Source organism: Terrapene carolina, unplaced genomic scaffold (genome assembly GCF_002925995.2).
Source record: "Terrapene carolina triunguis isolate 2854851 unplaced genomic scaffold, T_m_triunguis-2.0 Scaffold33886, whole genome shotgun sequence".
In the NCBI taxonomy this organism is placed as follows: Eukaryota; Metazoa; Chordata; order Testudines; family Emydidae; genus Terrapene; species Terrapene triunguis.
In genome coordinates this window covers 1-11,750 of record NW_020698237.1, presented here as the reverse complement: position 1 = coordinate 11,750, position 11,750 = coordinate 1, and the positions used below count along the sequence as shown (strand labels likewise).

Genomic DNA, 11,750 nt, shown 5'->3' with positions numbered 1-11,750 from the left:
CTTTTTCACTTGAAAGCAGCCACCGACTCATTGAACTGTGCTGTAGATCCCGCTTTCTCAGCTCCATATATGGTAACATGAAGGACGCTAAGCGTCCGTGGGTATTTAAATTCTGGTCGGGAACTATCCCTGTTGTCTCTGCCACAAGAGACTGAACACCTTGGAACTCCAGACAAACCAGTTGCTCCTTTGTGCCTGCTCTGATCTCCATTAGCCATCCTCCCTCAGTCATTGGTAATATGGTTACCCAGCAGACCCTATCCACCTTCCCAGGGAAGGGGAAGTGGGGGGGGGACCCTTGTCACCATCTGTGATTGGTGATTGTCTGTATACTGTATTTGCCTCTGGGGAGACATTTCAGTTGATTATTATCATAGCAACAGGACAAGAAGCAGGCTGAGCCGGAGTGAGTTTGTAATGCTGTCTCTGGGGCTCCCCTGCAGAGCTGGCCGCTTCCCCCGCAAACAGCTGGAAAATGTGGGTCAAGTACCTTCTGCCTCCGGTGGCCTGGGAGCCGGCGTGTAGGCGTGTACTAGTAGAGGATTCCACAAACAGGGCCCTGTGACAGGCGAGTCCCAAACAGAAGAAGGGATCACACTCAGGCCTGCCACGAAGTATGGGACGTTGCATCTGCTTACTGCAGCACTCAGTGCCTGGTTCTCCTTGCCCCCCAGCAGGTTTCCCCATTGGCGGCTTGGCAGGCTCCTATCTACATGGTTTCTTAGGGGTCAGCTGCCCAGGCAGGGCCAATGAGTACAAATCTTTCCTGTCCTGTTTTCTCATTTCCCAGTTTGAGGGCCTGCGTTAATTTGCTGTCTGTTGCTTTTGAGCACCAGCTGGCCATGTCCAGGCAGGGGGGGTTACCTGAGAACAAGAGGCTTCCAAACAGCTGCAAAGGAGTTGCCTTTTTTATAGGCAGGAAAGGGACACCAAGGGCGGTGATATGAGTCAGCTCAGGCCACACAGCACGTGGAGCAGGACAGAGATCGGAACTCGCGCTTTTCTGCCTGCCAGGCCCTTGGGCGGGCGGCTCTTGGTTGCCGTGGCGTGAGCTTGGTGGTGCCAAGCCCTGGCGGTGTCCAGCACTCATTACTCCTTGGGCTCCATTCCAGCCTGGCCGGCCGTCTGCTGCCTCTCCCGCTGGCCACAGCCCCATCCCTGGATGTGACGCTGCTGGGGCATGGGTGGGTGAGGCTGTGGGTGACGTTTAATGAAAAGCGACGTTTAAAACCGCAGAACTATTTACATTGGCTCAAAGGGATCCAGCTTATGTGTGCGTGTGGGGGGTGCGTTCAAACCTCTTTTAGGCCAGCTGATAGCAGCGGGGGGGAAGAAGGGGGTGAGGTGCCATCTTGCGCTTGGCTTAGGATGGGTTTGTTAGGACTGGAAACTAAGGGTTACGTTCTGGTCCAATTGAAGTCAATGGCAAAACACCCATTGCCTTCAGTAAGGCCAGGATTTCACCCCCAGCTCTCATTGTGATGGCACTTAACACGGATCAGAATGAGCGACGCACGCCAAGCCCCAGGCAGGTATCCCTGGGCGGGAGCAGGGCCTAGTGTCTGGAATAATCCACATGGGGACAAGCTTTTTTAAAAACCACGGGTGTGCTTGTTTTATTGTCCAGGTTCCACCATATTGGCCGAGCGACTGGGCCCATCTACACCGAGCTCTCCCACTTCAGCCCCAAATTCCCCCACGGTTCTCTGCAGCGGGGTTTCTGATCCAATCCTGAGTACGTATGGCTCCGGTCTGCTCTGCAGCTCCATCAGCGGTGAGTGTGCCCCGCCCACATCCGCGGGTCCCTGCCATGTTCTGCACTGCCACCCTTCCAGCTCCCCTGTTCAACGCCCAGTGGTGCGCTAAATGCATGGGGGCGGCATCCATCTATGCACCTGTCAGCTCCCGAAGTGAGTGAGGGAGAAGTGCCAGAGACCCGTGAAGTCCCTAGGGGAATGTTTTTATGTGGAAGCCGCCCAGATGCCTTGATACTGGACAGCAATAATTGTGTAGCCTCTTTCATCATCAAAAATCTCAAAGGGGGATAACAACCTTTCTAGACTGTGTACACCCTCCTGTGAAATGCAGCTGCCTCTGGGGAGAAGCCTGGAGGCTGTTTACATTGCTATTCTGCACCAGGCCCCGTTACCATGAATCCCAGAGGCTGTCAGAAGTTTCCATCCAGCCTCACAATCTCTGAGGGAGGGAGGGAGGCAGAATTCCCGTTGCACCGAGAGGTTGTGGCTGTTTGTAGGAGGGTAGTGCCCCATGCCAGCTATGCACATCCCTGCCCAGAGAACTCACAATCTGTGACTTGCCCAAGGCCTCAGGCCTCTGCTCATGTCACCAAACAATGCACCAGCCTTAGAGCTGCTGCCGCCGTCACTCTGCCCTCCCTTCCAACCGTTAATCAGCAGCTAACCCAGTTGGCAGCTTCCAATTTGCCCTCCGTAGTGAATGTACAGTGCTTGGACACTGGAGAGCTCCCTCTGTGGGCCAGCTGGGCGTGGGATCAGGCAGCCAGTTTTCCCGTTGGCCCCCGGTGCAGTGAGCAGCTGTTCCGTTGCAGTGTATTGGCCTAAACGCTAGGCAAACTGCACAGCTGTACTACTAATCCCATGACAAAAGCAGTGTTACCCATCCTCAGAATCTCTTGCATGTATATAGCCCCATCCTTGCCAGGAGCTCTGCCCCCTTTCCAGACATACATTGGGCCTCTCACCACAGCTCAGGTGAGCTAGGTTCAGAGTTATGGTGCCCATTTGCCGAATGAGGGAAATGAGGCGCAAAGAGGCGGAGTGACTTTCCCAAGGCCATGCAGTGCATCAGTGGCAGAACCGAGAATAAAGCACAAGACTCCTGCCTCTCAGGCTTGTGTCCTTAACACATGACCACCCTCCGTCCCAGCATGGAGACTCTGTGACCTGTTGTTAGAAGAACCAGATTTCTTAGGCTGTGTCTACACTACAGCACCTATGGTGGCATAGCCCCCTCGTGTACACGCAACGTACGCCAATAGAAGTGGTTTTCTGGCAGCATAGGAACGCCATCTCCCCGCACGCCGTTAGCTCTGCTGCCCGAAGCCCTCTTCTGTCAGCATTGCTGTATCTGCACTGCAGATTTGTTGGCAGAACGATGCCAATCCGGGGTGTGGGATTTTTCATGGGCTAGAGCAGAGCCCAGAGGAATTCTCCCTTCCTCAATGGTGCAGCATTGTGCATTGAGTCAGGTGCATTATGGCCTTTTCTCACCTTCTGCTGAGGCCTCAGGTATTGGACATGGTTAGCTGCAAAAGCTATTGAAGGAGACCTGTTAAATCACCCATTCTACCCCCTGCCTGTGCAGGGTGCTCCCTGCAGTACTAGGTGCACCAGGAGTCTGCTCTGACCGAGTCACTCCTCTCTCCCTAACCCTGAGACACTCATGACAGAGTAAAGAGTGACCGTGTTCCTTGCATTTCAGGCACAGCTCCAAACTCCCCGGTCAGCATGCCGGAGTCACCCATCTCCCCATCTGGCTCAGGGATCTGGGGGGACGAGTGCACCATCTGCTACGAGAACATGGTAGATACCGTCATTTACTCCTGTGGACACATGTGTCTCTGCTACCCGTGTGGGCTGAAACTCAAGAAGATGGCCAACGCCTGCTGCCCGATCTGCAGACGGGCCATCAAGGATATCATCAAAACTTATCGCAGCACTTAGAACATCAGCACGGGTTGGGGGGGGGGGCAGACGTGAGAGGAGCGAGGGGTCTCTGTCTTCACTCATCATTTGTGAAATTCAACATCTGAACCACCCCAAGGACGCTGGAGGCAGGGAGGGGAGGGTCCTGCTGGTGACAGCTCTTCCACTTCCCCTTGCCCCCAACGAGTTCTGAACTCCAGCACATCAGGGAAGTCAAGATGAACCACTCTTTCCAATGGGTTTTACATTTTAATCTCAAGAAAACAGCTGGAGCCGTTCTTCCTCTTCTACACCATGCCCAGGGATGTCCCCGCCGCTCGGCTAGCGGGAAAGGTGCGGTGAGGCACACCTTCTGCCCGGTGGACAGCGACAGTAGGCAGCTGGTGAGTGGCAGTAATACAGAGAAGAAAGTCGGCCTTTTGGGGGCAACTGACCCCATTTCACAAAAGCCTCTTAAAAGGGCAGGGCTGCGTGGGCCGTTCAGAAGAGCTGGGTGTCCAGCAGGAGTGCTGGCGGCAAAGGGTGTGACAGGGCGAGTCTGGCAGGAGATACATTATAAAGCCAAACCCAAACCCTTTTGCTGGTGGCGGAATAGTTCCCAGGAACCCTGCTCACTCGATGCTCTCCTGTGAGCGGTGGCTGGAAATCGACGTGCTGAGTGCCGCGTGGGGGGAGAGTGAGGGCCATGGATTTTTGGCACCGGGGGCAGTGGATGGGTGTGCAGCATGTGGTTCCTGCGAAAGACTCTAGCGTGGGCATGGCTCTGCGTGTCGCCGTCCAGCGAGGTGACGGGGTTATGTTTTCAGCAGCCTTGCCCCAGCGGCCTGGCTCCTTGTGGCACTGCAAGACTATAACCCCACTGCACCGATGCTTGATCCTGAGTTCTCCCTGCCCTTCACAAGCCAAAGGCCTCTCCCCCGACCCCTCAAGCAGCACTTGCAAAAAACACTGAGGAAGAATGTCTACACCCGCCCCCCCACCAATGCTCTGTTTTTACGGTAGAGTGTTAAATGTCTCTCTTTGCTTTAAAGGAAGGAAACTTGATTGGTGATTACACGCTCTTGGCCACACTGATGTGACAGGGTGGTCAACGCACTTAGTCATCAACAAGCAAAAAAGGAAGAAAGTGGCTTAAAACGGATTTTGTTTCTTTGTTTTAATGAAGGAGCTTCCGATAAAAATAAAATAAATAGAGATATCCTATCTCCTAGAATTGGAAGGGACCTTGAAAGGTCATCAGGTCCAGCCCCCTGCCTTCACTAGCAGGACCAAGTACTGATTTTGCCCCTGATCCCAAAGTGGCCCCCTCAAGGATTGAACTCACAACCCTGAGTTTAGCAGGCCAATGCTCAAACCACTGAGCTATCCCTCCCCCCGCAGATCACTCAAGGGCCAGAGGTGGGCAGAGGGAAGGGAGAGAACTGGTTTGCTGCTGCTCCTGCTGCTGCCCCATCAGTTTGAGTGGCCAGTTTCTCTGCGTCCCACCCATTTTGTCTATCTGTGAGTCCTTGTGACCACCCATTCTAGGACAGTGTAGTACTGGGCGGCCGCCAGGCTCTGCCGGGGCTCACTCAGGCCACAATCATCTCAGTTTAGGTCTGTCAGTCCTCCCTGGTCCGCACCTGCACTACGAGCAAGGCACGCCCCATCCCTCTGGGGTTGAGCTGCCCACCCTGGGGGCCCATTGAGTTCACGGGGCTCAGCGTGGTGGCAAACTCAAGGCCTAGAGATTGTGTGTCTAACTGGGGACACCATAAAGGGGCCTCGTTTTCAGAACGCGACAAGCCCCATCAGGAAACCAGGCTCCTCTGAACAGACTCGAATGCGGCGCTAATGAAAATCTTGGCTGAGGGGCTTGACCTCAGCTAGCTCCCATTGACGGCAGTGGGAGCTCGAGCAAGGCCCCAGCTTGCTGGGAAGTATTAGATGAAGCCAGCCTGCTGCTTTTCAGGGGGCTGCACAGCGGAGAAGGCAAGCAAGATGTGGCTCATTTATACTCTTCTCTAGTGTTAATGGCCCCAGAACCCTCATCTCAGCCCCAGTCTAGCCTGAACAGATCATAGGCTCAGTCACCGTGGACCACGGTAGAACCTGTACCTCTGCACTGCCCCTTGACTGCAACGAGAGCATGGCCAGTGCAGGCCCAGGCCTTTTGCTTTATGTGCTGGCCTCTCAAAGCTTGTGGGCTCTTACTGAAGCAAATTCACTGTCAGTTCTAGTAGACGCTGTGACCTAGTAACCCTGGGAGCAAGAGCAGTTAGTTATTGGCACATCAGGCCCCATGTGCATTTCAGGGCATGGTCCCGCCCTGCCCCCCAAAGCACTGAATGGAGAGTCTTTGTTATACGCAGGGAAGTGGCTCTGCTCAGTAACCCATGATGCTGATTTGCTACAGACCACGATCAAAGTGCTGCTGCTCCCAATAGCGCGACTGCCCCCACGGCCTCCTTTTCATGAGCGCAACTTACTTTTCAGCTCGGCTCGCAGGAGGCTCTACCTCACCTGTGGCTGAGGTAGAGCCAGACTACACAAGGGCGCTCACATCTGTAAGTAACTGAAAGGGTAAAAGATGAACAAATAGCATCTGTCTGCCCTAAGTAGCAGGGCCCAGCTCCTCCACTCTTGCTAAACTGACTTATACCGGCGGAGAGCTGGTCCAAGGCATGATCCTTACAGTGAGGCATGAGATCTTTCTGTGGCCTCTGGTCAGGGCCGGCGCTTCCATTTAGGCGGCCTAGGTGGTCACCTAGGGCACCAGGATTTGGGGGCGGCAATTCGGCGGCGGGGGGGTCCTTCCGCGCTCCGGGTCTTCGGCGGCAATTCTGCGGCAGGTCCTTCACTCACTCCGGGACCCGCCACCAAAGTGCCCCGAAGACCGGGAGTGCGGAAGGACCCCCCCACCCCGGCCGCAGAATTGACGACGACGACCAGGAGCGTGGAAGGACCCCCGCCTAGGGGGCCAAAAACCCTGGCGCCGCTCCTGCCTGTTACAAAGCAGGCAAGTTCCTCACAGGAGACAGCAAGCCCATTCCTGCATGACTAACTTGGGCAAAACTCACATGCTCCCAGGAACTGGGCAAAGTCAACCACAGGCTCAGACACCTGTCAGGAGCAAATGCGGGGACATGTTGGTGATGAGCCGGGAAGCAGAGGGTGTTATGTAAAACTGGTTTGGTTTTTGCTTTTCATCATTACATTTCCTTGTAATATATCAGCAGCTGGCTGGTGGGGAAGGTGGGATGTGCATGGAGAAGGGGGGAAAAGCTCCTAGCAGAAGCATAATGAAATTAATACCTAATTATTTTCACAATGAAGTACTGTAGCAATGTAAGCAGCCCCCCCCCCCCCCGACCCAGCTGATGCAGGTGTACCAGCCGCCTTCCTGGTGTGCAGCAAACAATCCTCTTGTGCCAGTAGATTTTTGCCAATAGTCACAAATACTGTAATTGTTTCTATATTGTAGATTTTAATATATAAATCGAGTTATGGCACTGGAGTTAATTCCCCTGCCATTCCTGCATCCTCCTCCCCGACAGCCGGCTGTGGAAAGGAGCAACTCAGTGCAGAGGCAGTCTTGTACTGATTTTCTTAATAAATGTTATCTTGATGCTGCTACTGTGCGTGGAAAGCCGCTGTGTCCCCAGCGCTGGGGTTAGCTGGCGGATGTCGTTTTAAGCATCACTTTTAACAGGGATGTCTCGTGCCAGATGATGGGTGGCTCCTAACCCCACTTGTGGGAATCTCAGCAGAGCCCCACCCTTTGGCATACAGAACGTGTAGGTTCCTACATTTTAATTCTTACAGCACCTGAAATGCCCACAGTGCTGCAGCATTAAATGACAGGGACTAGGCCCTCTAGCTGTACTCCTGTGAAACAGCCCTTTGGATCAGACAGGCCTTGCCCCTGCGTGAGCGTTGCAGGAGTGGACGCCAAACTCATCTGGGCTAGAATAGGGGCTTTCCCCATCTGACTACGTGCAAACACTGTTGGCTTTCGATGAAAATAATCACTGACTTGCCCAAACACCAAGAGCAGAGGGACAGCGCCAGTGTTCATACCAGCAGCTGTCCCTAACCTTGCAGGCCCCGGACCGATGCAGATCTAAGAGAGTAAGGAAGCGGGAAGAAACATGGGGGGCGGGGAATGAGCACATATATATAAAGCCAACACAGTCAGCATCATCTCCATTCAGTCTGTCCAGACTAGGCTGGTTAATGGCTACATCATGACTTTTAAAGACGGTACAAAAAGGGAGCAGTCATGTGGCACCGTACCAGCCCTGACTGAATTGAGTATGTTTAAATGTAGTAAAATGTGTGTGTTTTACGGTAGATCAAACTCCAGGCGTTAGCAGGAGCTTTGTCAAGTAGGCTGGGGCGTTAGGAGAGGGCTACACTGACGCTCAAGGGCCTTTCTGCCAACACACAAATCAGTCTGACTCAGCTCAGGAAGCACGAGGATTGCCAACTTCCTAGTCGCACAAAACTGAACACCCTACCCCGCTTCCCCAAGTCCCCTTCCCCCCACTACCCTTGCTGTCCTCCACCCTCAGTGGGCTGGGGTGAGGTGTGTGGGTTCCAGGGTGGGGCTGAGGGATTTGGAGAGCAGGAGGGGGCTGAGTTGGGATGCAGAAGAGGGGTGAGGGTTTTGGAGGGGGCCCAGGGCAGGGGCATAGGCTTACCTCAGGCAGCTCCTGGGCGGGGGGCGGGGGGAAGGGGGGCATGCTAAGGCAGGCTGCGTGCCTGTCCTGGCACCGCACGGTGCATGCCCTGGAAGCAGGCGGCGCCACGTGCTGCTCTCACCCGCAGGCACCAACCCCACTACCACCAGTGTTCGGGGCAGGGGCCGCCCGCAGAGCTGCCTGGTGCCCCCGCCTAGGAGCCGGACCTGTCCTACTGGACACTTCCAGGGCACAGCACGGTGCCAGCCAGGACAGGTACGGACTAGCCTGCCTTAGCACCAACCGGCCGTTAAAAGCCCAGTCTGCGGCGCTGACTGGAGCCACCGGGTCCCTTTTTGACTGGGTGTGCTGGTCGAAACCGGAGCCCTGGCCCCCCCTAAGAAGCACCCAGGCTCCTGCTAGGAGAGCAGGTCAGCGCCTCAGTACCGGTATGACTTGGGCCAAACCCCGTCACTTTGCCGAGGCACGTGGTCTGTCCAGGGCAGCATGAATGCAATCGCACGGCTGTGAGACCTGGGGCTAGTACTTGTAAACTCAGCTTAATGCTGCAGCGTGATCGCTAAACCATAGGCTTGGAAACACGGTCGCAGAGCCCTGGGCTTCAGTGTGCTGAGCAGATACGCCGTCAGGGGCTGCACCTCTTCCTCCCGTAGTCTGACTAGTGCCACAGCAGAAGCAAGGTCCAGCCAGGGGAGCAGCAGGGCAGAAGCCGTAACAAAACAAGACTCTCATTTTTGTTGGCTTGGTGTGGGTTCCAATGTGCGCTGGTGTCAGCTCCATTGCCTGGTTTTATTTTACAATGGTTTGTGTTCTAGCAGAAAAATCCATTCTGTGAAAATTGGATAACTGTGATTGTGAATAAAGGTGATTTTAGGTATCCCACAGCAGCGTGAGGGCGCAGTTATTGGCCATTGGCTTGGAGTATATGCAGCCAAAACGCACAAGTGCTACCCACCTTACTTACAGATGTCTGGGCCCATAGGTCAGGGAATCCAGGCTGAGCCCCATCAGCTTGATCTACAGGGCCTGAGGGTCTAGTTCCTTGCACCCAGTGCAAAGAGATGGTAAAATGCTACTGAGCACAACACTATTTCACCCCCAGCCTGGCAAGGCATAAGGGCTGCAGCCCCCGTCTCGGACAAAAGTAGAGGAGCAGTTACAGGCCTGCTTATTCAAACTAGGCTGGAGGAGGGAGACTTCCTATCAGGTAGAGGGGGATTTGAACCTGGGACTTCCATGCGGAGTATAAGATCCTAGGCCCCTGTGCCCTTACGTATAAAATCCAACACGCAGGCTCGGTCCTCACAGCAAAACTGTTTTTTTACATCATGCTAGAAATCGCCCCTTCCCCTCTTTTTTTTTTTTTTTTTTTTGCAGTGAAGACAGCCCCAAAACACTACTGCTGCCAATCCTTCAGCATGGTGGGAGGAAAGGCGCGCAAGCCCCTGCACCCATGCTGCCGGCTTCCGGCTGCCCTTCCTGCAGACTGTGTTGTGAAAAGAGTTCACGTTTGAACAGGCCCGCTGGGGGGAGCTTATCCCAGCCCCTTCTGATGCTTCACTAGGAGGGTGGTGAAGCACTGGAATGCGTTACCTAGGGAGGTGGTGGAGTCTCCTTCCTTGGAGGTTTTTAAGGCCCGGCTTGACAAAGCCCTGGCTGGGATGATTTAGTTGGGAATTGGTCCTGCTTTGAGAAGGGGGTTGGAGTAGATGACCTCCTGAGGTCCCTTCCAACCCTGATAGTCTATGATTCTACTAACAGAAGTAATTCCAGACTCTCATCACTGCTTTCAGAGGCTTAGAAGGACCCCTGCTGGCTCCCAGGCTATATTGTCTGTATCACCTACAGCAGTGGGGCCTGCGGGGGGGGTTCAGAAAGAAAAAGGTCGACAACCCCTGCCCTACACTCCATTCTCACTACAAGCCATAGGCCTCGCGTCAGCACTGCACTGCGGGTAGCAAGACTCTTCGCCAAAGCCTTTTCCTTGGGTCGCGGAGCGGCTGTCCCGACTGCCTGCAGAAAGCACCATGAGAAGGCCTTTGCCCGCTCACTTCCAGACTGCAGAGCATCAGCGGATGAAATGAAGACCAGAGGTTGCCGTTGACGACACCACTGCCACGCAACGGCCCGTGGTCTATCATTTACAGCTGTAGCTCACTTCCCAGCTCCCCCCTCCCCCGCAAGCTGTGCCCTGTGCTTTAGCAGGTGTGCGTGAGCAGTGCTCGAAGAGGCTGCATTTTCTCTAGTGCAGTAAAAGGCCACTAGGCTTCGGTCCAGCACGTCTGCTTTCCTTAATGGTCAGCTGCTGCTGCACACTCAATAGATAGCGCTTCAGCTCGACTGTGCCCAAGGAGAGAACATGACTGTGCCATGGCCCGGCTGGTTTATAAATGAAATCCATCCCTTCTTTATAATAATATATGGAGATATACCTATCTCCTAGAACTGGAATGGACCCCAAAAGGTCATTGAGTCCAGCCCCCAACCTTCACTAGCAGGACCAAGTACTGATTTTGCCCCAGATGCCTAAGTGGCCCCCTCAAGGACTGAACTCACAACGCTGGGTTTAGCAGGCCAATACTCAAACCACTGAGCTATGCTTTGTCCCATTGACACTCCCCTTCCATGAGAACAGGAATGAACCCTATGTTAACATGCCTTGTGGCATCAGGTCTGGGATTAGCTCTGGCCAAAACCCCAGGCTGCTTGCATGCTATGGCACTTTCAAAACCCAGCAAGTTGAATCTGAGCTCCAGCATACAAGGGGGAGTAGTACAGCAGTGCTTAAACAGCACCATCTGCTGCCTTGGCTAAAGGACTACATGGCTGCTCCAGGAAGTAGGTAGGTGTCGGCTGAATTCACTAAAGCAGGAACAAGGTTTGACTTTCGGATATTTAATGAAAAAATAGACATCGTTTCTCTGCTTCTGAATTGTCAAGAGCAGCAGAGTGGAGCACTTCGCATGGAGACTATTAGCGTACCCCGGCTGACACTCATGTACTGTGAACAGCAGCAAGTAGGAATAAAAGCACCAGCTCTGGCTGATCATTACTAAAGTTAAAAGAGAGCAATTAGGAAGAATGCTGTTCAGGGGTTTCAATTTTAACTCCTAATGACTCACCTCCGATCTAGTGAACCTTCTCTCTCACTGCTGAGGCTGAACCTCCCAGCAAGAGTGCTTCTCTTAAAACACACACACACACACACACACACACACCCCCCAAATCAGTCAGACAAAGCAAAAGGAAGTTCAGTCCATATTCAAATAGATACGATCTTCGGCGAATCAGGAACACAACTGGAAAGATTGCGGAGGTCTTTCTCCCTCCCACTGCAGGGCTAGGGTTACCGTCCGTCCGTATTTCCCCATCCCTCCCTCTG

The 11,750-nt window shown here is 53.9% G+C and overlaps 1 protein-coding gene across 1 annotated transcript; it reads left to right on the top strand.

Annotated features, from left to right (window-relative positions):
• Positions 1 to 1,627: 1,627 nt before the first annotated feature.
• Positions 1,628 to 3,779, top strand: LOC112105936 (E3 ubiquitin-protein ligase NEURL1; the record flags this gene model as incomplete). The annotated part of the gene is made up of 2 exons (XM_026663598.2): positions 1,628 to 1,774; positions 3,463 to 3,779. Coding segments are annotated over 2 exons (389 nt in total), but the record flags the coding sequence as incomplete, so codon positions are not given.
• Positions 3,780 to 11,750: the final 7,971 nt, after the last annotated feature.